The sequence below is a fragment of the Drosophila montana genome, unplaced genomic scaffold (assembly GCF_035044405.1).
Source record: "Drosophila montana isolate Dmon_TW-CO22-7 unplaced genomic scaffold, ASM3504440v1 contig_2496_1, whole genome shotgun sequence".
NCBI classification, from domain to species: Eukaryota; Metazoa; Arthropoda; class Insecta; order Diptera; family Drosophilidae; genus Drosophila; species Drosophila montana.
The window spans coordinates 530,584-558,348 of record NW_026997364.1 but is presented as its reverse complement, the minus strand read 5'-3'; the positions used below and the strand labels follow the sequence as shown (position 1 = coordinate 558,348).

General features: G+C 42.0%; 1 protein-coding gene and 1 long non-coding RNA gene across 4 annotated transcripts; both read right to left on the bottom strand.

Moving 5' to 3' along the window:
• Positions 1-53: 53 nt before the first annotated feature.
• Ptp4E (Protein tyrosine phosphatase 4E) lies at positions 54-27,406 on the bottom strand. 3 transcript variants are annotated; one of them, XM_064682733.1, is made up of 12 exons: positions 27,254-27,406; positions 25,574-25,911; positions 11,218-11,464; positions 10,858-11,145; positions 9,211-9,883; positions 8,712-9,148; positions 7,153-7,587; positions 4,913-7,080; positions 3,622-3,880; positions 2,741-2,869; positions 1,789-2,217; positions 54-1,346 (listed from the first exon to the last, which is right to left on the bottom strand). In XM_064682733.1, exons 2-12 carry the CDS (start codon positions 25,661-25,663, stop codon positions 1,315-1,317), a joined length of 5,187 nt encoding a protein of 1,728 aa, XP_064538803.1. In that variant the 5' UTR covers positions 25,664-25,911; positions 27,254-27,406; the 3' UTR covers positions 54-1,314. The 3 variants fall into 3 exon arrangements, with proteins under 3 accessions (XP_064538803.1, XP_064538804.1, XP_064538805.1); XM_064682734.1 differs by having other exon boundaries at positions 1,789-2,199; XM_064682735.1 differs by lacking the exon at positions 1,789-2,217 and having other exon boundaries at positions 27,254-27,405.
• Positions 19,045-20,442, bottom strand: LOC135428661 (uncharacterized). Its single transcript, XR_010436296.1, has 2 exons — positions 20,197-20,442; positions 19,045-19,413 (listed from the first exon to the last, which is right to left on the bottom strand). It is a non-coding gene; the product is annotated as an uncharacterized LOC135428661 (long non-coding RNA).
• Positions 27,407-27,765: the final 359 nt, after the last annotated feature.

Here is a 27,765-nt window from a genome sequence, read left to right as displayed (position 1 = left end):
GGTTTTTAGTAAAATTTTTGAGCCTGCTGTGGAAAATAAAAGGATAAACAATGTACATTTCTCGATAGCATTTTTTATTGTTTTCGCTTTGTGCTGCACTCTGTTCTGGTTTTTGTGTTTATCTTTTCTGTTTTGAATGCAAAAATAAATGCTATACAATTAAAATGACAATTTTGTTGCTGTTGTTGTTCAGTTAATACGATTGTGATATATGTCTATATCTAAAATTTATTGCACACTCTAAAAAATTAGCATCGAGACATATACAAAGCACAGATTGATTGATTGACTGATTGACTATATGTAAATATAGTTAAGTCCATTGATCATTGGGCAAAAATAAAGTAATTTGATTGATTGACAGCTCGACATTGACGAGAAAAACAGCAACAACAAAATGCACAACTATTCAATTTAAATATTCATATATATATTAACTAAAATACAAAAGCAAAATTAAAATATAATAAAAAAAAAAAAACAAATAAAATACAACTCGAAATGAACGTTAAATAGTTAATACAAAAGATTATTTGTAAATAGAGCTAAGATAATACAAATACATATACAGGCACACACAATTTACAAAATAGTTATTTAAAAAAAATACTAGCTCATAGTATAATATATATAGATATATATGTATATATAGTGTAACATATGGTATAAAACATATAAGTAGCTATACATATGTATATAGGAGCATATATTGTTCTTTAAGCTTACAATAATAGTAGCATACAAAAATAGAAGTTGTATTATGTTTTGCTTTTGTTTTTTTTTTAAGTATAAAAGAATAGCTAATTATACCTGATACTTAAGATTAAACGCTCTGTTGTTTTGGTCTAATTGGCGGCATTAACTTGGCTGGAGGCGCGTATGGCAAACGAGGAGAAACTCTCTCTCTCTCTCTGTCTCTCTCTCTTTCTCTCGCTCTCTTTCTGTAGCGCAGCCTCGACTCTGCAGGCTCCTGTTGTTGTTGCGGGTTTGTTAACGCTTCTGCCAAAATTCTAGACAAATCACATCCAGCACATCACAGGCAGAATATTTTTCGTGTTTTTGTTTTTTTGTTTTGTTTGTTATATTAACTATGTATATAGCTATATATATATACGACGTGTGTATATATAATATATATATGTGCTTATGCTAGGCTTATAATTATGTATTTTGTATATATGTATATATAAATATATATATATGCATAAATATCCGCAGCAAGTCTTCATATATCTTCAGCTCACTCTCTCTGGTTTTGACTGGCTCTCTCTCTTTCTCTCGCTTGCTATCACTCTCTCTCTCTCTCTCTCTCTCTCAAATGCCTGTTTCGGCAATGCCTTCGTCATCTGTGTGAAAATAAATTTAAATATACATTTTTAATATATTTCATTTACACAGTATTTAAATAAAATTTCTATATTTTTTATCAAATTTATGCTACACAAAAAATATAAATATATATATATTTTTTAACATGCCCAGGCGTTAGTTGTTAGCGTGTGTGTTGTGTCTGTGTGTGCGTGTGTATTAGTTAGGCTTTTTAATAACACTACACTACACTACAAGTAACAAGTTAGCAAGTGTGTGTGTGCATTTATATACAACAAGTGTTAGATATTGTGCGATTTCTTTTTTCTTTTTTCTTTTTTCTTTTGACAAACTACTTTGAATACACTACAAAAAAAAGGGGTTGGATATATGCGCTTGTAGCCATTTTTGTTGTTGCTGTGTGGGGTTGGGTGGGGGGTGCACTTTGTTGTTGTTGTTGTTGTTGTTTATGGTACAAACCTAAAAGCGGACTCTTATCAATACCATCACCATCCTCATCCTCAGTGTCTGTGTCTGATTGAGTGCTAGTGCAAATGTTTGTTGTTGTTGTTGCTGTTGCTGTCTGCTGTACACAATGTTGTTGTTGTTGTTGTTGCTGACTCTTGCTGCCTAAGCTGCTGCTGCTGCTGTTGCTGCTGCTGTTGCTGCTGCTGCTGGCCGTGGACAGAGTAGCTGTTGTCTCATTGTTCAAAGGCTGCTGATCATCATCTTCATCTTCATCATCTTCATCTAGCTGCTGCTGCTGCTCCAGTTCCAGTTCCAGCTCCCTGTCCAGCTCCTCGGCGAGGGCCAGTGAGGCACGCAACGGCGTTGCATGCAACGGGCTGCTGCCGGCGGCGGCGGCCTGCAACGGCTGTGGCTTGGGGCGCTCTAAGTAAATTTTAGTCACTGAATTCGTGAGTTGCAAACAATTTTGTGAAGGCAGCAGTTGAGAGCAGTGTATATGTGTGTGTGTGAGTGTGTGTGTGTGTGTGTGTGTGTGTGTGTGGGTTGTTAGACAGGTGTGTGTGTGTGTGTGTTTGATATACAATGTGTGCGTGTGTGTGTTTGTGTGAAGAGAAAGAAGAAATTCATTAAATTATAACAAATTGTTTGGTTAGTCACAAATTAAAAAAGAAAACATGAAAAAAACAGCTGCAAACCCAAAAGTTGTGTGTGTTCTTGCTGTTGTTGTTGTTGTTGTCTATATATATATATATACTACATATATACACATATATAGTTTAGCATGGAGCTTTAGTACAGAGCATTAGTCAATGGTAGTTAGAGATTAAAATTAGCAGCCGCAGCGACGTTCACCAAACCAAACGACAACTTTGAAGGAGAGTGTAGAACGTGGTCTGACGCGCAAGGCGGCCAGCGAGGGGCGTTTTTTGGGGCGTGGCAAACAGACTGCCTTGATTCAACTTACCCTCATAGCCATCGTTCTCGTGCAGCTCATGCGAATCGGCAAGCAGATGCTCCTTGCCCTCCAGCACCGCCAGCAGGCACTGATGTATGCACACATATTGCTGCTCCGTTTGCACCATGAAGACGCGCTCTGTCAGGGGGAAAGCGAGAAGCATTAGAGAAGCTCAAAATAAATATACATATATACAAAGATGTGTCTACTAGCGGGCATTACTCGTGCTTAAATCTAGCCGTACTATAGCGTGAACCCCAAATAATCTGTAATATAGACAGATGGAAAATAAATGGCTTTCTTCGGCATGCCGAATGTGGAATACTCTTCTAGACATTTGGCTTTCGGTTTTACAGACATGCGAATAGCATTGTGCAGCTGGCAATTACATTGCAAAACAAATAAAGTTGTTCAAGCAAGAACTTAATATTCGACCGATCAAAACTATGATAAGCTATATAATAGTATATAATAGTAGTCCGATCCGGCCAAATACATCACACTTAAAAAGTCAGAACTATGCGAACTGAGAGACAAGTCTGCATGGCCAGACGGACGATGACTCCATCAACTAGGCAGTTCATACTCATTCAGATTATATATCTACTTTATAAAGTCTCTTACTATGCGCTATACGTTTCTTGACAAAATTATAGTACCCTCTACAAGAGACATAAAGATTTACAGTCAAAGTTATCCGCCCAATTTTACTACCGTGGGTTAAACTTTAAAAAAAACCTTTTAACGCTTATTCATGAGCTTAAAGGCGAAGTTCCGGGCGGACTTTACACTAACAATACACAAGCTCTTCCTGTTTCCGTGGATCAACAATCAGTCAGTCAGTCCGGACATTCAGTTTTATATATATACATATTCAGGTAGATATATACCCTTGCGCATGGCAAACACAATGCCAAAGATATCCACATAGTCAGACTTGTTGATGTGCTGCAGTATTCGATCCAGTGCTATAAATGTGCCCGATCTGCCCACACCGGCGCTGCAGTGGACGATAATGGGTCGCATATCGGTGCCGATGACGTCACGGAAGGCGCGCACAAATCGCACCAGAGATTGCGGCGGTTCCGGCACACCAAAGTCCGGCCAGGTGGTAAAGTGAAAGTGCCGCATAATGCGCGATTCACAATTCTAGATAGGGTGGGGGAAAAGATGTGAGTAAAATTAGATGCAATTCTATATGGAAGCGAAGAGAGAAGCGTTTAGAGTGAAGCAGAAATAAAGTGCAGAGAGAAGCCAAGCGAGAAGCTTTATGAAAAAAAGCAAACGATGACGCTGTCCCTAGGCAAGTTGGAACAAGCTTTTAGCTCGCTTTGACTCAAATCTGCCTTCGCTTCTCCCTTAGCTTTAACTTACAAACTCTTGCTATAATCAAAGAGAGAAGCAAGCTTTTTAACAAGCTGCTAACTTGCTTTGTTGGTCTGATGCGCTTATCACAGCACTTCTTTCTTAGCTTGAAGTAACTGAAATACAAGCCATGGCTTGCATTTTATATAACTTATCTAATTAATACTTTTATTGCCTGTTTTCCTGCTTTGCTTTCTTCAAAAAATATTATATAGCTATGTCTTATCTTTTTAGGCTTCTCGCTTCATGGCAATTCTCTTTGGATTTTCTTGTTGGCTTACGGAAAGTTTTAATAGTAAGTGAAGTTTATTGTTTTTGAAAGCTTCTCGCATTACATTGCTTCTCTCTGATACTTATCTTGAAGGTAACAAACCTGCCTAGCAAAAATCTACAAAAAAGATGGATGAAAACATTTACAAGAGACTTTTAGTCTATTTAAAACGTTTCTTCCACCGCTTCTCACTGTTCTACTCCCTTCGGTTTTTTCTTTAAGCATTTTTTTGTTTGTCGCTTATCTAAACTTTTCTCGCCTCACATCGCTTCTCAAATGGCTTCTTTCTTCATCCAGCTTATTCAGGGGTTGCACACATTTTATCGCTTCTTTATACTCTTCTCGCTTCACATCGCTTCTTAAATGGCTTCTTTCTTCATTCGGGTTTCTCACAATTTATCGCTTCTCTAAACGCTTCTCGCTTCACAAAACTTCCTTTTGTTTACACGAAACTTTCAACCAACAAAAACAGTTTAAAATTAAATATTCAGCGATAATGAAATCGTATTACTTCTTGCATCTGAACGCTTCTTCCTGCCACTTACCCTGGAGACCATAAACTCGGCTATGGACCAGTCGAGGAAGTGCGTATCGGTAATGAGCTGCACTTTAATATCCCCATAGAAGATGGGCACACGATCGATGGGCCAGTACTGATCGCACTTCTCGCGCCCCTTCTCAAAGCAGCGCGTCAGCATGACAATCGCCCGGGAGTTGCTCTCCCAGCACATGCGCCAGAACTCCTCCCGCGTGGAATGCAGCGGTCCCTGCGTGACGATGAACTCGCGCGGCGAATTATGGCCCGGCATATAATTGGCATTTATATAATCGGAGCCGTCATCATCGTCGACGGGTTGAAGCTTAAATCGCGAATGATCGTATGGCAAAATGTTGGTGAAACGATTCTTGGGCCGATTGCAGGGTAAATCGGCAAAGCTGCATGCCTGATCCCGGCCCACATGCTTCAGCTCCTCAAACTCCTCGCTAAAGCGAAAGTCCGAATCGGCGGACATGAGGCGATAGTGTTCCGCAAAGTCCTTGACATGAATGGGCCGATTTGGCGCTATATAGCCCTCGGGCAGGGCCGTCAGCTCGTCGGGCATGCGGGCCAGCTTGTTGGCGGTGCGCCGCATGCTATGGCAGCGATACCGATAGTAGCCCAATGCCGTCAACAGGCACAGCACGAAGACGGCAATGGCCAGGGTGCTGGCCAGCCAGAGGACATCGTCGCGATCCGTGGTAATCGGTTCACTGTACACCGTATCCGTGAACTTATCCTCGTCGGTAAAGGCGCGCACCTTGATGCGATATGTGGTCGCCGATTTGAGTGGACCATTGCAGTAGCCGGTGCGATGCTTCTCGCAGCCGGCGCTGCCAATGGTGAAATCCTCAAAGCCCGCACTTCTCAGGCTGACATTGGCGAACGGGTTGTACGGCTCAATGGCCTGATAGGGCAGCCAGACGGTATACGACTGCACGTCCTGCCAGCTGGGCATCTCCAGGCCGGAGGCATTCTTGCCGACATCCTCGGCCACAATGATCGTATACCAGCGCACCAGGCCGTGCGCATTCGAGAAATAGCTCTGACGGTAGCGTATCTGTATGGTCGTGCTGCTGTGCCCCATCTCGACGGGCATGATGTGGGCCGCTGGCGCCGGTGGTGCCAGTATGGGCATCAGCTGGCGATGCTCACGCTCGACGCCGTAGCCGTAGCCCAGCGCCGATTTGGCCTGAATGCGAAAGATGTAGCTGTTGCCCGGCACCAGGTTCTCGATGCGCGCCTGGGTCGCATTGGCGGGCAGCTCATAGCTGCTCGCATCGGAGGCGTCGTCCACATTCTGGCAGCTGATGCGATAGTGGGCAATCGGTCCGTGCTGCTCCTGCACGGCCAGCAGCCACTCGAAGCTGATTTCGCCCGGCTGCACATCGCTGGGCTGGAAGTACTCGACACGGCCCGGCGGCGCCGGCAGCGTCTGATAGCTGGCCGAGATTGGCGCACTCGTGCGCATCATGGCGCTGCCCAGCTCGCTGCCGGCACGCACCGAAACGGTGAAGGTGTAATTGTGATATGGCTGCAGTCGCTGCAGCGTCAACTGTGTCTGTGTCGTAAGATTCTGCAGTAGCTGCGGCGCGTCCGCATCCGCGCTCAGATACTGCAGCTCAAAGTCTGTGTATTCGCCGGCGGGCGCCGTCCAGCGCAGCGTAATCTCTCTGGCGTCCAGCTGTGTGGCCTGCAGATCGGCAATGGGCAGCGGATGCAGGCGATAGAGACGCTGTATGGGCAGGCTGGCCACGCCCCCGCTGACAGTCCAAACGGTTATATTGTAGAGGCGACCGGGCGTGAGGCCCGTAAAGCTGAGCTTACGTTCCGTATCATTGGCCAACTTTTCCTTGTCCTTGATCAAAGGATCGCCCAGAGAGAAGCGATAGATGTCGAAGCGTGTGCTCGACGCGGGCGTGGGCGTGTAGTTCAACGTGATGCTATCGCTGGACTCAGCCTCCTCCTCCGGCTGCAGATCCTGCCCCTTCTCCTGCTGTTGCTGCTGCTCGTGGGCATTCGATATGAACACATCCGATTGAATGAGCGGCATAGTTCGCGTCGACAGATGCGTTGTGCCCGAGCGTATGCCATTGGAGCTGGCCTGCACTTCGAACTTGTACTGCCGACCCGGCGCCAAATCCTCAATGGGTATGCGCACGCTGCTCGAGCTGACTGTGCGTACGGGCAGAGGAGTTGGGTTTTACTAGGGTTTTATTCGGTTATTATTTGAATGGCAATACTCACGCTCCTGCTCGCTCAGCTGGGTCACGTTCTTGTACTCCACCAGCTGCGGCTCGTCCGTGGCCCACCATTTGATCGTATAGTAGTCGACATGGCCGTCTGCGCGCGGCCATTCGAGCGTCAGATTACGCGAATCCACCAGCGGCACCACATTCGACACGGGCTGCGGCGGCATCGTGATGTTCAGCTCCAGCGGCGCGGGACTCTCCACGCCAAAGCTCATCGTGTTCACCTGCACCAGATAGCGCTCCCCGTAGTGCATGTCCTCGATTCGTGCCTGCGGCTCGTGCACGTTGGGCAAACGCTGCCACGTGGAGGCTGCGGTCCGATAGCGCACCGCGTACTCACTGTAATCGCTGCCCTCCGGCGGCACCCAGTTGAGCAGCACCAGATTTGTGTTCACCGTGCGCTGGGTGAGATTGCGAGGCGGCTTGGGAACTGGGAAGAGCAGAAAGATCAGAAATAAGATGGGCTAACAATAAAAGGAAGCGCCGTAAATGAGTGTCATTCACTTTCAGTCACACTGTGAATTGGCCTGAACTGCTCTTCATTTGACTGAAACTAATTAATGGAGGGAATGAAGGAATGAGGATTGAATGAATACCACGAAGATTGAATTGAAGGCAGAGCTATTTGATATAGAGTACAATGTTGTTAAGCTATTGCTTAGTTTAAATCTTTTTTGTAGAAAATAGTTATCTTTGGAATTCCAAAGAATTAATTCTCTTGCTATAGGAACTGTATAATAGATAGACCGAATTTATACGTTTCAGCAGATATGTGAGGAATTTGGTCAAGATATCTGAAAAAAACCTATATTTTCACCAATTCTTTCGGTCTTAATACAATTTGAATTAATTTCTTTTTCTTTTGTTAAAGTTTTAAGTTTAAACATTGTAAATCTTTTAAAAATTAATTCCAAAGCTAATTCAATTCATATTTCATATACGATGCAAACAAATATTCACCTCAATTAGATTAGTCGAGCGAATGAATTCTTGCAAAAAATGCATTCAAACTTCGATTCAATTCAAAAGTTAACTAGAATTATAATTTTATTCAGTTTTCATATTGAATGCACTCAACAAACTGATTCAATTTGATTAGTCGAGCTAACGAGTTCTCGCAAAATTCATTTGAATTCCGACTCAATTCGAAAATTGATCATAATTATAATTGAATTCATTTTCATATTGATTATTTAATTGGGTTTTGATTGAGTTCTTGTAATTCGATTCGATTCAAAATTTACTATTATTTTATTTTAATTCATTTTTAATATTGAGTGCAAACAAATAATTCGCTATTCTCAAATCGAGTGAATATATTCTTCTTTGAGTATTAAATTCAAATTGCAATGCAATCAATTCCTGTATATTAAACGCATTCGCCTTTCAAATAAATTTCAACTTTGCAAAGTTCTAATTCAATTCATTGAATTCTTTTGGAATGCACTTGTATGAATGTGACTAAATGTTGCATTCAGCCAGCCAACTGAATGAGTCGCAGATTCGTTCAGCAAATGAATCACGCCCATTTGATAGAGTTGTGTCCACACTTACAGACTGCCTGAAAGTAGGCATGCGGCTCGCTGCGCATATCGTGACTGATCGCATAGACCTTGATCTCGTAGCCGGAGCCGGGATGCAGATACTTGATGACCAAATTGGTGCGGTTGGTGCTGATGGTGCGCTCCTCGTTGGTGCCGTTGCGCTGGTAGTGCACCTCGTAGCGATCCTGCTGCGAGTTGACATCGCTGCGCCAACTGATGTTCAGGCCCTGCGCTATGCTGCGCAGCTCCTGGATGATGGGCGCGGCGGGCCGGGTGTCGCGCGTCAGGCTGCTCGCATTGGAGCTGATGCCATTGGACAGGGCTTGGACCTCGATGTGGTAACGTCTGCCTGGCAGCAGCTGCGCCAGTTGGTACTCCGTTAGCGGCGTCTCCAGCGTCTGAGACGTCGTCGAGGCCGCGTCCGTATCATTGAGCTTCTCGTAGTAGCTGAAAGCAGGAAGTTGCATAAGTCTTGATGGATCGAGGCGCTGCATCCTGTTCACACTCACCTTATGCGATAGCTATCCTGTTTGCCCGTCTCGGCTGGCTCCCAGGACAGGTGCACCGTATTGCTGCGATCGTCGAGATAGCCACGCAAGCTTCTCACCGGACGTGGACGCAGCGTTATCTCTGCGCTCGCCGGCCAGGAGTTGACATTATCCGATATGGTCTTGACCACCACATCGTAGCTTTTGCCGGGCTCCAGAATCTTGGGATAGTCAAAGTATACGCTGCTCGCCTCGGTGCGCGGCACAGTGAACACTCGCCGTGTCGTCGATATGGAGATCTGAAAGCTGTCGTACTCGCTGTAGGTGCGCGGCGGCTCCCAGCGCACCCGGAACGAGCTGGTTGTCGTGTAGCGCGGATCGAAGCTGACGTTCAGCGGGCGCTCCGGCACGGTCAGGTAGCGAGCAGTTGTCGGCACCGATGTCTCATTCTCGGAGACGGTCTGCACCGATATGTTATAGGCACGGCCGGGCACGAGGCCCTTGAACGCGGCCTGGGCGGGTCCGGGCGGCTCGCCCTCGCGCTCCACATACAGCACACTCTCGATGGCATCGTCCGGCGTTATGGACACCTTGTAGTGGGTGTAAAGACCCGCCGGATACGGCGGCTGCCACAGCACCAGGAGCGTCGTCTCGTTCCGGAACCAAACGATGAACTTGCCGGGCGTATTGGGCTCTGGATGGGATATGGATTGTTTTTTTTTTGTTTTTGTTTTTTGGGAGGGGTTACAAGAATGTTTTACTACAATGGACAGCTAACGGTACGGAGTTGGATACGGTGTGCGTATAGGTGTGTGCAGATGTGTGTGTGTGGCTTACACTTAATACAGACAGCATAATAAAGACGCAACACGCTGAGGCGCAGTGTTACCCAAGTCGGATGAACCAAGTTTTACGCTTGTGGCGCTTGTAATTCGTAAGTTTTACGCTTGTGAAAGAGGCAGGCTCTGAAGATAGCTAGACAGACAATCTGCCGGAGAACAATCTTTATGGGATTAAGTAAGCAACATAGACTTCGATTCGATTAGCTTTATGTTGTTCATCAAGAATACAAATATACTTTATGGTGTCGGAGATGTCACCTTCTATGACAAAATCATAATATCCTAAACAAGCTAGAAGTGGAGTTTGACTGACAACAGGGATTATCATGAAATAAGCTGGAATGTCAAGGGGATATGTGCATCTAGCTTTAAACTGACGGGCATTTACATATAACAAAACAATTAAAAATGGGTTTAATACTTGGTTGATCGCGAACTTGGATAGCACTGTGCCAGCGTGGGGATTACTTAAATAGCATTCAAATAGTCGTATACGTATTTATTAGCAATAAAGCGACAAGCGAGAAGAAGACAACAAATTGAGAAGTTACTTAAGGTTACCTTCGCGCACATCCATTGCTCAATGCTGCGACACATTGAGGGACAGTAAGCAACAGAGAGTGAGAGAAAGAGTTGGAGAGAGAGTGGAGAATTGGAGGAGAAAGAGTTGTTAGGAGAAAGTGTTACTTAGCACCACAACCAATTAGATACAAAGGCAAAGGGATTAGGGATTAAAGTTAATTTTGTTGTACAACTATTTCTGTGTGTGTTTTTTAGTAATTGCAGCGACCGCTGGAAGTGCGTGTGCCCGCGGGCCGGGACTTACTTGTGGTGAAATTGCGACTCGTATAGGCGACCGACTCCTTGCCCTGGTAGATGGTATATGCCTGCACCTGATAGGTGCCGCCCGGAGTTAGCTCCTTGGCGGACAGCTGCAGGGTGTCATTGCCGGCCAGCATGAAGCTGCGATTATATTCGCTGTGCGGCGGCTCCGTCAGGCCCAAGACTTTGATCTTGAACCCCGAATATTTGCCCGTACTGGGCGGTTTCCAGGTGATGAATGCGCTCTTGCTGGACCGCAGCTGCACGCTGAGATTGTCCGGCGGATCGGGTGCTACGTTTAATAATTGCAAGTTGTTATTAAATAGTTGAACCTTCGTTTTTACGATCCGAGCTCAAAACTCACCTGTGGTTATGTTCACCGTCCAGGTGAGCAGCTCGCGATGCGTCGAATTTGTGTAGTACAACCAGAAATTGTACTCGCTGCCGGGCAGCACTCGAGATAATTTAATATCCTGTCCTATCTCACTAGCCGGTATTGTCGTATTCGGTTCCGGATAACCAAATGGCGGACTGTAGTCGATCCGATAAAAGGCATTGTCATTGCTGCTCGCATTCGGCACACTGATGACCAAATCGGCGCCATTGGCCACCTGTCAAATAGAGAGAGAGAGAGAGAGAGAGTGAGAGAGAGAGAGAGAGAGAGAGAGAGAGAAGTTTGTGTTAAAAAAGTTGAAGAGTCTGTGCATTTGACAGGCTGTAGAGTTCTCTAGTCGGAAGTACCTGACTCGAACCCTGCGACAAGCTGCCCTTGTTTCCCCTAGCCCCACCCCAATTTCTTCTGCCTTCTTGACTATCTTCGATGCTTATAGTCCGATCACATAGTTGAGATGTTTAAACAAGGCTCTGGCTTTAAAAGTGAGATTTTAATATAATTTTGTAGAGTGTTATATGATTTGATCGTGAAGTGTTTACATAAGAGGAGACATCTCCGATCCCATAAAGTATATAAATTCTGGATCAGCATCAAGAATCGATCAAAAATCAGTTTCAAAGAAATTTTCGTCAAACTCAGGATTTAAGAGCTTCACCATTCTCTCTTCAGCATCTGCAAAACCGTAAGGCAAATGTCTACAAGGGTATTAATTGTTCGGCGTGCCGAAGATATCCTTACTTTAACGTTTATTTCCGTCATTTTTTGTGGAATTCAATAAGTGAAATATTGCGAAATGGAATCGCAACCTTGTTTGATTGATTGGTCATAGATCCAGTTCCCTGGTCTCACAAATAGCTCTTTCTTTCAGCCCTCGGCCGTGCCCGGGCGTAACTGACCTATATTTGGAAATTTTTAATCTGCTGTTGCTGCTCGCTGTTTCCCAACCCATTAATCATAGCGATAAGCTACACACGCACACACACACACACACACACACACCAGGCCAGGCACTTGTTATTGTTGCCAAAAACACAAGTTGAGTCACAATGTCAGGGCTATAACTTGCTGCCCCTCCCCTCTCTCGCCACTCTCTGTCCCGTCTCAGTCTCCCTCTCATAGTTCAGCTTGCATCTCGTGCTCATTAAGGTTTTACGTGAATCTGTTTATACTTATACACATATGATTTTGATAATGACTCTGAAATGTTCGAACTGTCAAATGACTCAACTCAACTGTGTCAAATGCATTCACCAGTTGCATAAGCACACCCTAACTAACTTTACCCAGTCGAGTATTTAATACACTTCAATGTGTGCTCCTATAAGGCTATATGATACAGCAGCTCGACATGGATACAATATTGTCAGTGGCAAAGTAAGGCTCTAATTTGCCAAGCTTGCGAAAGATATCTTCAAACAAGATATCTATAAACAAAATGTCGCCAACACATGTAGCCGATAGTTCCAATAGCAGCTATATGATATAACGATCCGATACGACATCTGTAATGTCTCATCCATATAGCTTCAAGGCTGGCCGATTAGTTTACATGGACAGACAGACAGGGCCACAGCTGTTGATATGGATCAAAAAATATATATGTATATATACAGAGAGAAGGGTATAAAATGCTTAGGTGTCAGCTGTCATTTAGACAGGTCAGGTGTTAGTTCACTTTCAAGTCGGGATACAACAAACTTATGTAAAATAAATCTGCATTGGGTATGCAAGAAACTACGTACAAAATTGTATGGTTCTAGCTCTTAAAGTTCTTGCGATCTCTTGATTGGGTTTGTTACAATACAAAAAGTAATAAAATTCAGCTGGATTTAGTAAAGAAGAAATCACATACCAAATTTCTTGACTCTGGCTGATAAAGTTCTCGAGATTTGTTGATGGGACGTTGGATGGGGCAAAGGAGATGGAGCGTAATCTCTGTTGATCTTTATCAAGCATATATACTTTCGATCGCCCTTATACATATTGAATAACAAAGCTAACAAAGTACTACTGTATATTTTCTTTTTAATTTTTTTAGGAAGAGGATTTTGAAAAACCTTTGAACAATATTTTCTCACTGAACTGCGCAGATGAGTAAGAGTCTATGATAAGGATTATAAAATGATCAAAAGGCATTCATAGGAGATCTAGTTTAAAGAGAGTCAGGATTGGATTTAAAAATGGAATTTCTTTTGGACTCAAACTCATAGGTAAGTTTATAAGGTATTTACATTACGTAGATTGTTGAGAATCAGTTGATATAATATTTGCATGCAGAAAATGAAATTGATTTAAGGTTTATTTGCAAACCAATTTGATTTGTGTCTGAACGAACCCGCAAGCACAATTTAATGGGTATACAATAGAATATTAAATGGAAAGATGCTCAACTAGCTGTCAGCTAATATCTATGGCCTTGCCCACATAATAATATCGTATTCATATGTGTATATATTAAAAAGCAAATCGCATTATAATTTACAATGTTGAATCGACAATTTTTGATGCCAACATCCAGTTAGCGGGGGAGAAAAACCAGTTGAAATGCGTGATCTATATTTTTGATCACAATTGCAATAATAGCACGCAGTTTGTTTAGAATAAAACTCTACATTTATTCCATTTACAATTTGAATTGTTAATGAATCGATGATTAGCTAATTTCTTGAACCTGACTCGATAATTTAGTGCATAAAAAAACAACGGATCCAACAATACGCGGATCCATTGATGACGCTGATCACGAACTCCACAAATAAAACGAAAATAAAATAAAACTGAAGATCACAAGCACGTGATTTAACGTAAAGAGAAACAGAAAGCGTTTAGATTGTGCGATTCTCATTAAATAAATATACATATATTACCTCGAATTTTGAATGAATTCATTTCTCAAGCTGAAAGTACAGTACAGCAGCAGCAAAGCGGAAAATTACAATGGAAATCGCAATTGATTTTTCCAACTTTGAATATGAATATGATATATGACTGGAGTTGTTTTCGTTGTTATTTTTGCATGTGACATGCGAACAATAGGTTAATACGGAAGTTGATTTTGTTCAATTTCCGATTCGATTGTGGGTGGTTTTTATTTTGTTGAGGCCTTCTCTCAAATTGACATTCCACTTTAAATCGGCCATTAGATGAGCAATTTGTGGCATTACAATTTATTTGACTAACCAGAAACGTACTAAATGGAGTATATTACTCTATAATTGACTATGAGAGTAGCCTGTTGTGAGTGAGTAATCAGTTAAGAGGCATATTAAACAGCTGCCTTCTGCTACAGCTACATTAAGTTGTGTATTGGCTAAAACGTTGCGGGATGTCGCACCGCGAAGCATTGACAAATTAATTGATCTAGCTGCAGAGTCACAGGCAGAGACAGCTGCCAGTAACTGGCGTCGTCATATATTCGAGTTCAATGTGCCTGTAGACCGTTGAAGGATATCGCACAAAGAAGAAACGAAAAGAGCTATAGGCACATAACGTGGAACCTCTGAAGACTGTACCAGTAAAACGATTGCGGATGCTGCATAAAAAGGAATTGAATGAAAAAACGATCTCACGGTAGTTTAAAAGTAAATGAGAAAAAAAAAAAAAAGAGAGTAGCAGCTGCGAGTGAGAGAAAAGGAAGAGCAGCAGGAGAAAAAATACTGAAACTGCTCGTGAGAAAGAGAGAACAAATAGTTCGAGAGGCTATGAAAGAAAGATTCGAACAAGATAGAAAGAATGGCAGACAAGAATAAAATGAGAGGGAGATAGAAAGAGAGAGAGAGGGAATGAGTGTGTGATAGAGAGAGATATTATGGTTTGCAAGGGAGAAACCGAAATTAAGTTAGCAAGTATGAGCAATAAGGGAAAGCTTGGTGGTGAGTATAAAAAAAGATTAACTGAAGGAACATAAAGAGAACGCAGCTCCAGAAATGCAAAATCAAAGGCCTATACCGAAATTAAGAAGAAGAGAGAGAGAGAGGATGCAAACGCAAAGAATTGGCACGATGTTACAGCAAAGTGTAAAGTGAGGACAATAAACCTTTAAGGTTGCCGTTCAATGAAGAGATAATAAAACAAATGGCAGACATAGATAGAGTTACCCCCTAGCAATTGTATGTACGCATGATATTATGATGTATGATATTGCGTATGTATATACAGTTATGCACTGAAATCAACAAAATACTGTAGGTAGAAAGCCGGATCTTCAAATCTATTCATGTCAATGGGATCGCAACGTGAGCTAAGCAAAATGCGCTTGTGTTTATGCAAAGAAAATAAACTCAGTCTAGATAATATTATGGCCAATGGCAATGCTATTTACAATATTTACGCCCTATTTATATACTACCTGAACATTAGGTGCGTATAGGCTATCGCATAGCATATATGCTAAATGTGGACAATTTGTTTATTGACTCGCATTGGCATGCGAAAACACACAAGATTTGCGACTATTTGGGGATTATATTATTATGATATATGCATATACATACATATATGGATGTATATATGTATATACATATGTATATAGATGTATATGTGTGTGTGTAAAAGGAAAGTATGCGCATTAAATTCATATTTCGTGTAACTGTGCGCTTTGGGCTTATGGCAAAGGCATTTGCTGCCATTTGACACATGCGAGTCGAGTGTTCAGATATTGAGAGATATAACTAGGTGTGTGTGTGTGTGTGTGTGTGTTTGTGTGTGTGGGGGCGTCTATTTGGGGCTATTTATAAAGCACTTGCAATTGACATTGCGCACTTATCTGATCTGTTGTTGTTGCTGCTGCCTTTCACTTTTCGTTTATGATATTGTTTTTTTTTTCGCTTTTTGGATATTTATTTTTTTTTGAATATTTTTATATTTTGTTGTTGTCTTTTTTTGTTGTTTTGGGCGCCATGGGAAAGTTGTGCGACTGCGCATAGCAGGCAGCTTTGTGTCGGGCAGCCGCTTGTGTCAGACCGCACTTGGCACTCGATTCGCATTAATGAAGCGTCGACCTTGTCCGCTCATTACAAATGCAATCGTCGCCCCGTCGTTGCCCAGTTGCCCAGTTGCCAGCTGGAGCTGGGGCAATTGCAGCTGCAATTAGTTTTTTTCTCACTCGTTTTTTGTAGCTAAACTAAAACCGAAAGACGAGGTCGTGAACCAAGCGTCAAATGAACCCCCGCGATTGGCACAATTCTACTTAGTATTTCGAAAAGAACCCAATGTCGGGCACTGATCATGATCTTGCTGATCAGCAGCATACATACATACATATATAATCTCGATGAGCATTATCTGCTGGTGTGCTCGGCTTGGCGGAGAGTCTTGAAATATTTCCATGACGCGTCAGTTTCCTTAACATGCGGCGCTACTTAAATAATGTGTAATAATTACAAAACTAAACAAAACATTTTTTAAACACCAACACATCAAGTATATACATAACACCGCCCCCTCTCCCCCCCCCCCCCTCCCTCCCCCCATCAGCTCGCCTGGCCCCCTCCAATACAAAAAAAAAAATGATAAAATAAAAAACGCAGCTCAAATTAAAAGCACAAACGTACATTTTTTGCGTTGAGCTGGCAAAAAAAATCGAAGCAAAACAAAATTAAATCAAAGAAATCAACAACTTTTGCAGCACCTTGCAAACTTGGAAAAGTTAGGTTGAGTTGAAGCGATTCGCTCAGTTTCGATTTATATAAAACGAAGCAGCTGCAACAAGTTTCAGCAAAATAGCTGCACAGCGAGCTGAGTTCGCATAGAACATTTCGAATAGACGGCTTAGATGGCAGCTTCTGGAGCCTTCGTTTGTGGCTAAAGCTGAATACCCTTCGCCAGGCTAGGCAAAAGACAGGGTCGATTGCATTAGTTGTAGGCGCAGGCAGCACAGGCAGGTGCGCCATGTGGGTTGTCGCAGGTGATCACACGGTGTGGGGTGGTAGCCGGCAAAGAGGGGCAGACGAGATGGAGAGGGAGGGGGAGGGGGAGGGGGCGGTGCAGTGGGGCCGGTCGCTTGTGCTGTCTGTGTCTGATTTATAAAGCGTTGTTGGTTTTTGCTAATTATTTATATGGCAGCCGCCGAAACCAGTTAGGTGAGCACCAAGTTTTATTTATTTTGCTTTTATTTCTTTTCTGCTTCTTCTTCGTCTTCGTCTTTTTCTCTTATATTAATTCACTTATTTTTCGTGTGTAGTTTTTTATTCATATTCGGTATTCAATAAACAAATTGGCGCTGGTATTGAGCAGCCCGGCCAAAACTGAATGCGAGTATGTGAATAATTTGCAATTGAATTTGTGCGACTAAAAGCCAACCTGACAGCTCGGCTACCCCCCCCCCCCCCCCCACCACCTCTCACTCGAACCACCTGAGCTGCTCTGCAAACAACAAAATTGTTCAACGTTTAGTTTTCTTTTTGACTTGGCCCAGTTATTTTAAGCTATATACCCTGTATTTATAAACTTGCCACAGTCGGTGATGATAATTGTTAACGATTTCCAAGTGCCAGAAATTTCAGCATCCCGTCTTGCATATTCCTTTCCATATTTTTGGCCAACTTCCTTTCTATACCCATTAAAATCGGAGTTTGTATGGGCTACAGCTTTAAAGTTTGGTATGTAGACTCTATAAAACAAGTGCATAGACAGACCTTAATCCCAAGCAAATCACAATAAGCCCGTATAGGTATATATGAGAATATTCTATTCGTCAGCATCCATAGTCGAGTCGTTTTGGCCGACCTCCTTTCTAAACCTATTGAACTCGGAGTTTGTAAGAGCTACATCTAAAATGTTGTATATTGACTCTATATAGCAACCTCGAGATCTCAATCTTATAAATCAGTCTATATATACCGAACACATATGCACATTTTATCATATCATAATAAAGTTTATTTTCCATAGCTTATTATCATAAGCGATGTCATTTGAAAATCTTTACAACTTTTGACCCATTTACAGGGCATCGTCTAGTGTGGCATGCTCTGTTGCCTTTAAGCTGCTGTAACAGGCCGTCGCAATTAACATTAATTAATGCAGAGGTTGTTGCTGTTGCGGCTAGTGCAAAATCGTTTTATAGCCAATCATTAGCCAGAGCTACTATACATACTATATATGTATATATTTATATATACATATTCGTATCTTTGATCAATCAGTCGATAGCCGCGCCACGCTTGCAATTATATAACCAATATATATATATATATATATATATATATATATATATATATTAAGCAGACTGCGGCTCTGACACCCCAGCCTGAGCCCCAGCTTCGACATACACGTGTGCCCGCTGGCGACTTGGCGGCTTGTCGCAACGCAATTGGCCAATTAGCTGCCGCTGTTGGCCATTTATGTAGGCCCAATTTGCAGCTAATTAAGCGAAAACCTTACGAATTCAGTCCAAATCTGCTTCGCGAGCCGAATGAGAGCAATAGGTGTAAAAAGGGTGAGTTGGGCAAGAAACGCATTGGGTCAAACAAAACTCCAAATTTGGTTGCCTCTGACAGAATATTATTTTGGGAAGAAAAACCCGTCGAATACATATTCATACCCTGAACCCGTTAAAAAATGGGTAAAGAGGGTATATTGGTTTTGTGCAAATGTATGTAACAGGCAGAAGGAAGCATCGCCGAACCCGTAAAGTAAAGCCGAGTCGATCTAGCCATGTCCGTCTGTCTGTCCGTCCGTCTATAGGAGCTAGAGACTTGAAATAGACTTGAACGCAGGTTCTCCTAGTGCCTGGAGCAGTACACGTTTCTTTCCGATTATCGATAACTGGCCCCGTTTCCAACCAATCGATAAGAATCGATATCGAAATCCCGTTTATTGAGCTTCTATGTAGCTTCTAGAAGAGTCTAAACAAATCATATATCTTTCATTTTCATTTTTCGGACAATATTTGGCTGAGAGCAACCAAAAAAATCATCAAAAAAGGTTGGCATCATTCCCGAACCGTTTATTTTCAAAATCTTCGATATTGTCCCTCGACTTTTGATTCAATCGAATGCCAACTGATAGTAGAGATCCGTACATCGTATGCTGAGACTTTGCCATCTCTACTGCCCACAACTCACGTAGACTGACAACGTGCCAGCCTCAGTGGCCGCCAGCGAAGGGGCTTCGTGTGCGAAACTCCACCCGGAAATAGTTACGATAAGTGTGAAAATCATTCCACTGGAGAGGCAAATAGGAAAGAAAAAAACGAAAAGTTGGAGAAAAACTTTGCATATTTCGGCTTTTTGTGACGCACTCATCAGTTCAGTGGCAGCTCGCAGAGAGCGTGTCTCTCTAGAAGGGAAAAAGAGCCAACAAAAAAAGTAGAAAAGAAAAGGGGAGGGGAGGGGAGGGAAGGAGGAGGAGGAGGAGAAGAAGAAGAGGGAACCCTGATTCTTTAGTTTACATGACTTTACACAGCACTCGCTGCCCGACAGCAGAAATAATTTGCCGCTAAATGGTGGGCTATTTTTAAAAAGGCACTTCATCAAGTGCCGCCGGATGGTTGCATGCCACACACACACACACACACACACACACACACACACACACACACACACACACACACACACACACACACACACACACACACACACACACACACACACACACACACACACACACACACACACACACACACACACACACACACACACACGGACCTGCTCCAGTCTAGGAAGAAAAAATGTGTGTCTGTGTGGAAGTTGGAAATTTGGAATATCCCCACAGAAAACACAGACTTCAGACGGAAGAGTCGAGGCAAATGACAGTCGACTGACAACGACTATACACAGTACAAAACTTTTGGGTGGAAATCTATAAATGAATATATATAGATTATTATTATAAAAATTAGCTATAATACATTCATCTTATATTACAAATAATACTATTGTTAATTCTAGCTCTGCACATAGCAATTGTTTACAGGCTGAAAACAATTTGGTTGAAAAATATATTTACTTTTTATCAATCCATTTTTCATAAGAAATCAAAATTGCATGAGATGAAGATGAAGTGCTAGTTGGTTTTTGACTAAATGTTAATTAGCGAGCGAAAAAGAGGAACGTACTTAAAATCAATTTTGTCGTTAATCTCAATCCAAAAAGAAAGAACGAAGAGCAGGAAATTATAATACCAATTTTTTTTCAATTTGATCGAAACTGAATGAAATGTCGAAAGCAACTTTATTTCTTGCCGTGTACCTGGCATTCCTATACAAATACACTCAAGTACAGATATGGGTACACAATAAAAAAGAAAAGAAAAAAGGAAGAAAAAAGAAAGAAAGAAAGAAAGAAAGAAAGAAAGAAAGAAAGAAAGAAAGAAAGAAACAGCTGCCCGGCAACATAAACTGAATGATTTAACACGCGACTTTTGACGATCGTCGCGTTGTCAACCCATTTTCGGAGGCACTTTTTCCTGCCGGCGTTGCCACCTAATTCAATTAAATGGCCACCCTCGAGCCGGGCGAACTGCAGCTTCAACTTTTGGCCACTTGCTGTGCATAACAATTAGCACGCGCTGCGATCGATATACATACATATATGCCCAAGACTCCGCCAGGGTGTTTACCCACCTCTGCCCGCCGTCACCCACAGTTTTCAATGCATTCCAGTAAACAAAAATTAAAAGCCAAAAAAAAAAAAGGGGGGGGGGCGGTGCGGCAGCTGTTATTACAACCTCAAGTTTCGACAAAATGCAGACCACACCCAATAAAAAAGAAAAACAGAAGAAATGAAAAGAAAAGGCACAGCAAGGGGGGTGGGGCTGGGGCGGGGCCGCAAGCCGCTGCTCGACTTCGGTTTCGGTTTAATTAATTAAAATTAGATCAGACGTTCGGCAAGTGCATCGAGCAATAAAAACATACATGTACATATATAAACGTTGAGCTGAACACGATAACGATTCCGTGTGCGCGGCTGCACGAGCTCAAAATTTAAATTACAACAGCCCAAAAATTATAAACAAACACGAACAATTTTGGAGTGTGCTCGACCCAGAGATACCCTGTAGGTGATGGCAAGCAATTGCAGTAAGCTCCTCAACACAATCCACGAATTAGCCAAGAGCATTAGAATTCCTGAAGTCAGGTTCATGTCAAAATCTGACTGGCTGTTAGGTAATCACGTTCTAAGTATACCCTGTATTCTGCTGTGGCGTATATGTCTACCTTGGATAATTAAATCTTACATAAAGTTACTCAGTTCTTTTCTTAGCTGCGTCTGTAAAAGAAACGAACTATTTAACTGGTAGTCAAATGTAATTGAATTTTTTTGATGTTTTGCCGATACCCTGTATATTCTGTGACTAGCATATTAAATTTGCTGTCATCAGGCTCGTCTTAAAGTTAACAACCACTTTAACGTGACGTTATAGAAGCTTTAACTGATAGCTTTTCGTAGTTCTGTGTACCCTTTCAAAGGTTCGTGTTAAAGTTAACAACCACTTTAACATATTCAATTCTTATTTCTTATATCAACTCGAACTAAATCTCCCAAGTTCTAATAGCATGTTGAAGCAGGTTCCTGTCAAAAATCACATGTTCTTTGATCTCTTGTGAAAATCTACATAGAGTTAAAATTCAGCCTCCGATCTGTAAGGTTTTTAACAGGCATACCTAATTGTGGCGTTGCCAGCTAGCGAAACATTGCGCATATGGCAACACCAGGCAGCAAACATTGCAATTGACATGCATTTATTTTTTTTGATTTCACGAGCCCTTCTGCCAACTCGTCAATTTAACGTGGCGTTATCATATTTGTGATAGTTTTGACAAGCGGTTAAGCGCTACGCAATTTAACTTTGAGACGAACGTTCCCGAAACGAGTCTAAATTGAAAAGTATTAAAAAAAATAACAAAATAATTGGCTAATTAGCTTTATACTATAATATCTAATAAATATAATTATCTGTACAAACTGTTTAGCCCCTTTTGCACGGCTAATTGATGGGGTCTAAACAACCCAAGGGGGGCCAAGGGCAAAGTGGCTTGTATGGAGCGGCAGGGGCGTGGTGTGTGCTGAGATGCCGATTGGATGAACTTTCTTGAATTGAAATGGCGGTGCGAAGCGTTTGATCTGTGATTAAAATAAATGTAATTTCAAGTAGTGTTGCCAGAAAGCCAGAAAGCTAAACAACTCAAAACAGAACCAGAACAAGCATCAATGAAAGTTTTTACATAGCAAATAATAAAAAATAATAATAATAAAACAATAAATAAACTGGAAGTGACAAACTTCATGCGCTGATGTCATCGGCCTTTTTCGGGAGGCGCTTAGTAATGCGCGCGACCGAGCACCGAGCAGAACATGTCAAATACTCTACCCAAACGAGTAGTTAATAGTGAGTAATGTGTGGCAGGTATCGAGTACTTATGCATTGTCACTGGCTGAATACGCCCGGCACGTAATGATGCGGCGACGCATCTGATATTAAGATCAAGTCAAGGCGAAATCTCGCTCAAATTGTTGTTGTTATTCTTTTTATTATTATTATTATTATTATTTTTATTTGTTGTTGTTGTTGTTGTTGTTGTTGTTGTTCTCTTGGCACGTGAGCTCAGAGACAAAACAAACAGTCAGCGGCCGCATTCCGAGTGATTTTAATTGCAAACTGCAAAAACAACTTTTGGAGTAAACTTGGTTCTTTTTTTTTTCAATTCTGTATTGTTTTTTGGGGCCAATAAACAAATAAACGGCTGAACGCGAGGCATAGGTTTTTTTTGTTCTCGGAGCGAGATAGCCAGAGTTGGAGTAGGATGCAGAATTTTGATTTAGCTGGAGACAGGACAACTTTTAGTTATCGTAACGTCAGCCCCACAAAGCGAGCAAGGAACCACCCAACCTTGAGCGATTATTTAGATTTACGCATATCTGGTTTCTGTTTCTGTCTCATTCGCTTTTCGAGTTCTGTTTACCCTAACAAGGGGTATGCTAACTATGCTAACAGATGTGTAACAAAACATTAATTGACATCGAGCTCGGCCAGTAAAGAACTTTTCACATTCCCCAAAAATGAATTTGAATGTTCCATGTGATCAGTTTGATCTACGTTAATGAAATTTGTTATGGCTGCATTTGAGTTTTTTTTTTAAATATTTAATCTATTTTCTCTGAACCCATTAAAATGGTTTAAAAGGTTAGCATTTTTTTTTTATTTTTATTTTTAATACATTACAAACAACAAATTTCCATACAAATTTTAGCCCTGGCGAGAGAAACTCTCCGGAATTAGGTCATATCTTATATAAAATTCAGTTTTCTAGCTTTTACAGTTTGCACTCGATATAGAGTAGATTTTATAGAAAGAAATTTAGTTTATTTTTAAGAAAACTTTGTTTGGTTTCCAAGATATTTCTTCAAAATATATATTTTTCTATCTAACTACATATAGTTGAAGCATCTGAATACTGCATTTAACTCCTACATAAAATAGATATTGTAATTTTAGTTTTTACAGACATTACTCCAGATATACGAAAACTTAAATTACGATATTATATCTAAGATATTATAAAACAAATACGCTTATCAGTTAGGGTATTCTCTCTGAGACTTTGCATTTATGCACTTAGGTGTTCCATCTGGTTTCTTCGTTTTTTTTTTTTTTATGTGTCGCATTGAGTTGTACGCAAAATGAAACGAGTTTTGTAAAAAGTAAATGCAAAAAAAAGAGACTAATCTACGCTAAGTTTGAAGAGAAAGGTCTATCAGGGCTGAGCGTGCATAAGAGTGTCACAGCTAGGAAATGAAATCAAATCGAACATGAACATATATCCAAATCTGCATATATGCATATATATACATAAAGATCGAACTGGTTAAAGCTTAGGCAGAGAAGATGAAAAAAGTCGAGTGCATGTGCTCGAAGCTAAAACAACGCGGGTTAAAGATTAAAGAACGAGTTCTCCGACGTACTACAATTGATTGCAGGCATTACGGAGTTACGGAATCTCGGGTTTAGCCCCCAAGTTACAAAAACAAAAACAAAAACGAATCGAAACAAAACAAAATAAAAACAAAAACAAAACGAAATGAAATGAAACCGGCTGCGGCGAGTGATTAAAAAGTTTATGACACCAAAAACAAAGAGAGGAAAAAATAATAATAATAAAAATTCAGAAATGCACATTGCCTTTGCCTAGGCTAAAATGCGGGGGATAATTCGGGCGGTGCGGGCGGCTGAGAACAGCGGGGCGTTAATTATTGTAATTTGTAATTATTGGTGGGAGAGCGAGAGATGGAGAGGGATGGAGAGGGAGAGGGAGAGGGAGAGAGAGGCCGGGTGAGACAGATTGAGTTATAGAAAATCCCCCAATTGAAATTCAACAGCCGCAGTAAATAACGATGAATCGATGTTTTATGTTCCCAGCGACAGAACAGACCGATAAAAGGGGAGCAAACTGGCGAGGGGGACGGGCAGGGGCAAGAATAGGAATCTGATCTTCCTCTCCTTGCTGCTGATCTCCCCCTCCTCTTCATGCTGCTGATATTCCTCTTCTTGCTGCTGATCTTCCTCTTCTTGCTGCTGCAGTTGTTTACTTAAACAACTTGGGAATTCGATGTGGCGAATAGAAAATGTGCATTGAACGAGCTGTAACTCCTGCCTGCCTTTGTCAGCCCCTCCCCCCCCCCCCCCCCCCCTGGCAGCGCATACTTCCGTTGTCTTGCCGTGCCCCTCCGTAAATGAGCATGCTTGAAATGTTTGGCGCGTTAAATAGACGAGTAAATTTGTATTCGTTTAGTCATTAGTCAGAATATATCTCGAAATACTTGGTACACATGCCTAAAACGTGCCTGCCCCTTTCCCCTCGCAACCGCTGCTGACTAAGTTTAGTCAATGGAGCGAATTATATGTACATATATATTATCGCATTCCATATTCCCCCTGCATTTCAGAGGCCCGGCGCAACGTAGCAGTCGCTGCCTTTTTCAGATAATGCCGCAGCGACGATAAGGCTGGGCGTATTACGAGCTCTAACAGTGAGGTACATACATTGTACATATGTGCAATATGTAACAAACATTTAACATATCAATTATATACATACACTTGATAGAGCTACCAACTTTATATCATATCATGAATAATCCGTCTTGATCGTTTATCACAACTATGTATACCCTGTAAAATGAATCTAGCATTCTCTTTGTGACGTGCTATATACCCTGTAATTTACATCGAATGTACAAATCAGTTTAATTTCAAGATATGGCAATCCTCCCTTATCACATACATATATCAACTATCTGTATTCCATTTACTGTTGTTAACGGAATCACCAAGTGCAGCAGGCCCGATGCGCCCGTATCGCTAAAGGGTATTAAACGTCACTTACCTGTGGCCAGAATATTGTTAAAATGCCAAAAAGAAGCAGCATTTGTTGCTTTCGTTGTTGCTGCTGTTGTTGTAGCTGCTGCTGCTTCATGGCGCTGCCCGTTGCGAGTACAGTGGAAACCCAAAAATGTTGACTATTGCGGCTTTTGCTTGTTGTATTCTTCCTTTTCTGCTTGTTATAACATTATTTGTCTGTCTGTGTGTGCGTGTGCATGTGTGTATTTGTGTGTGTAAATATCACTCTCTCGATAGGTCGTCACTTAATTAATATTGCACTTGTTTACAGCGTCGACAGCGCCGTCAGCGTCAGCGTCGACAGCGGCGTTGGCTCTTTTCTTTCTGCAGAAACAAATAAAAGATGCAACTCGCGCTTGTTACAAAATTGTTGTTACTGCTGCTGATGCTGCTGCTGCTGCTGTCTGTTGTCGTTCGTTTTGATTACAATATTCGTTGCCGCTGAGCGAATGACGCGTCGGCCACAATTCAAGGAATGCGCCCATGCCAAATGCTTTTTTATGGCCAAACAAAATTATAACGGCACTGTCACACTGCCTACTGCTGCGCTCTCCGAAGAGAGCAGAGCAGAGCAGAGCAGAGAAGAGCGAGCGAGAGATAGGAAGAGCAGCAGCAGCAGCAGCAGCAGCAGTAGCGACAGCGGCAGCGGCAGCAACAAGCGAAAGCGTCGCAACGTCACTGCTGCAGGTAGAAAGCAAACGAATGAAACGGATAAATGAAGAAGACGGCGACGCGTAGCTGCCTGCAGCGTGCGTGTGGTGCAAGCGAGCAGCGAAGAGAGCACAAGTGCGTTTGCATGTGTTTGTGTGTGTGCATGTACATATGTATATATGCATAGAAATGCATGTGTAGTGTCAGCAGGCTGGTGCGCGTGCGTGTGCGTGTAATAACGGCGCTTTACAACTGACGCAGTTGCTGCGACCGCGACTTTTCTTGTTGCTGCTGCGGCTGCTGCTGCCATTACGAAATAACTGCGCGTCCGCCATGACAATTACTAAGCAATTGTTGTTGCTGGTGCTGATTTAAGCTGTAGCTGTTCTTCAATTATTGCACCCCCATTTTGTGCACGGCAATTGTAATTATATTAATGCTAATTGCACGCATTTATTTCAACGGCAACAGCAATAGCGCACACGCTCACACACATAGCCGCCGCCCTTTCCCCACACATGCACACACGCACATACATACATACGTTAAGCGACAACAGCGGCGGCGCAACAGCGACAGCGACGTCAGCTGCCCACAAAAAAAAAAAATTCACTTGTAATGGTTGTAGCTGCTGTTGCTTCTTCTTCTTCTGCCGCTGCGTTTGCGCTTGCTGCATTAATTAAACTAGTCACGTTTTGTGTTTGTTTTTTTTTTATTTAAAATGATTTTTTTTTGTTTTGATTTTGGTGAAATTTAACTGGCCGTCGCACTGTTTTTTGTTTTTATTTAATATATATTTGCAAATATCTGTTGAATTCCAGCACAAGCACAAGTGCCATTAACTTAGTTATTAACTAAACAAATACAAGTAACACGCATTTATTCAAGCAGTGGGCAGCAGCAGCAGCATCGGCGGCGTCCGCATTTGTAAACACACAACAAAAACAACATTAGTAAAAAGTAACCGTACACAATCTATGAGAGCGTCTTCACTCTCTCTCTCTTTTTCACTCACTCTCTCACTTTAGGTGTTGGTTTATTTGTTGACATTAAGAAATTACATTTGAAATTTGCATTTGCGCCCAAAAAAAAACCAACGAAAACACAATACACAGTCCACGGAAGTGTTAAAACATCTTTTTTTGGATAGAAAAACAACAAAAATTAAAAAAAAAAAACGTATGTGCGCGCGTTCAGCGCAAGCGACAACAATAACCGAACCGAACGAAGAAGTGTATAAAAGTGAACAAAAACAAGTGGATAAAACAACAAAAACAGTGCGCAGAACATCACTTGAGTGTGCTGCGCAGCGCTGCTTTACCATATCGATGTATCGATAGGCGGTCAACTATTTTGGTATTAATCGTTGCTTGCCCGGACCATTCACAATATAGCGCAATCAAGCAGCGCCATCTACAGTTCAGTTCACCGCGCGCTAAAATTTGAATTTTAATTTGAATTTAAGCGGTTACAGTTCACAACGCAATGCTCTTCATTTTTGTCGTGATTTTAGCCGCCACGCTAATC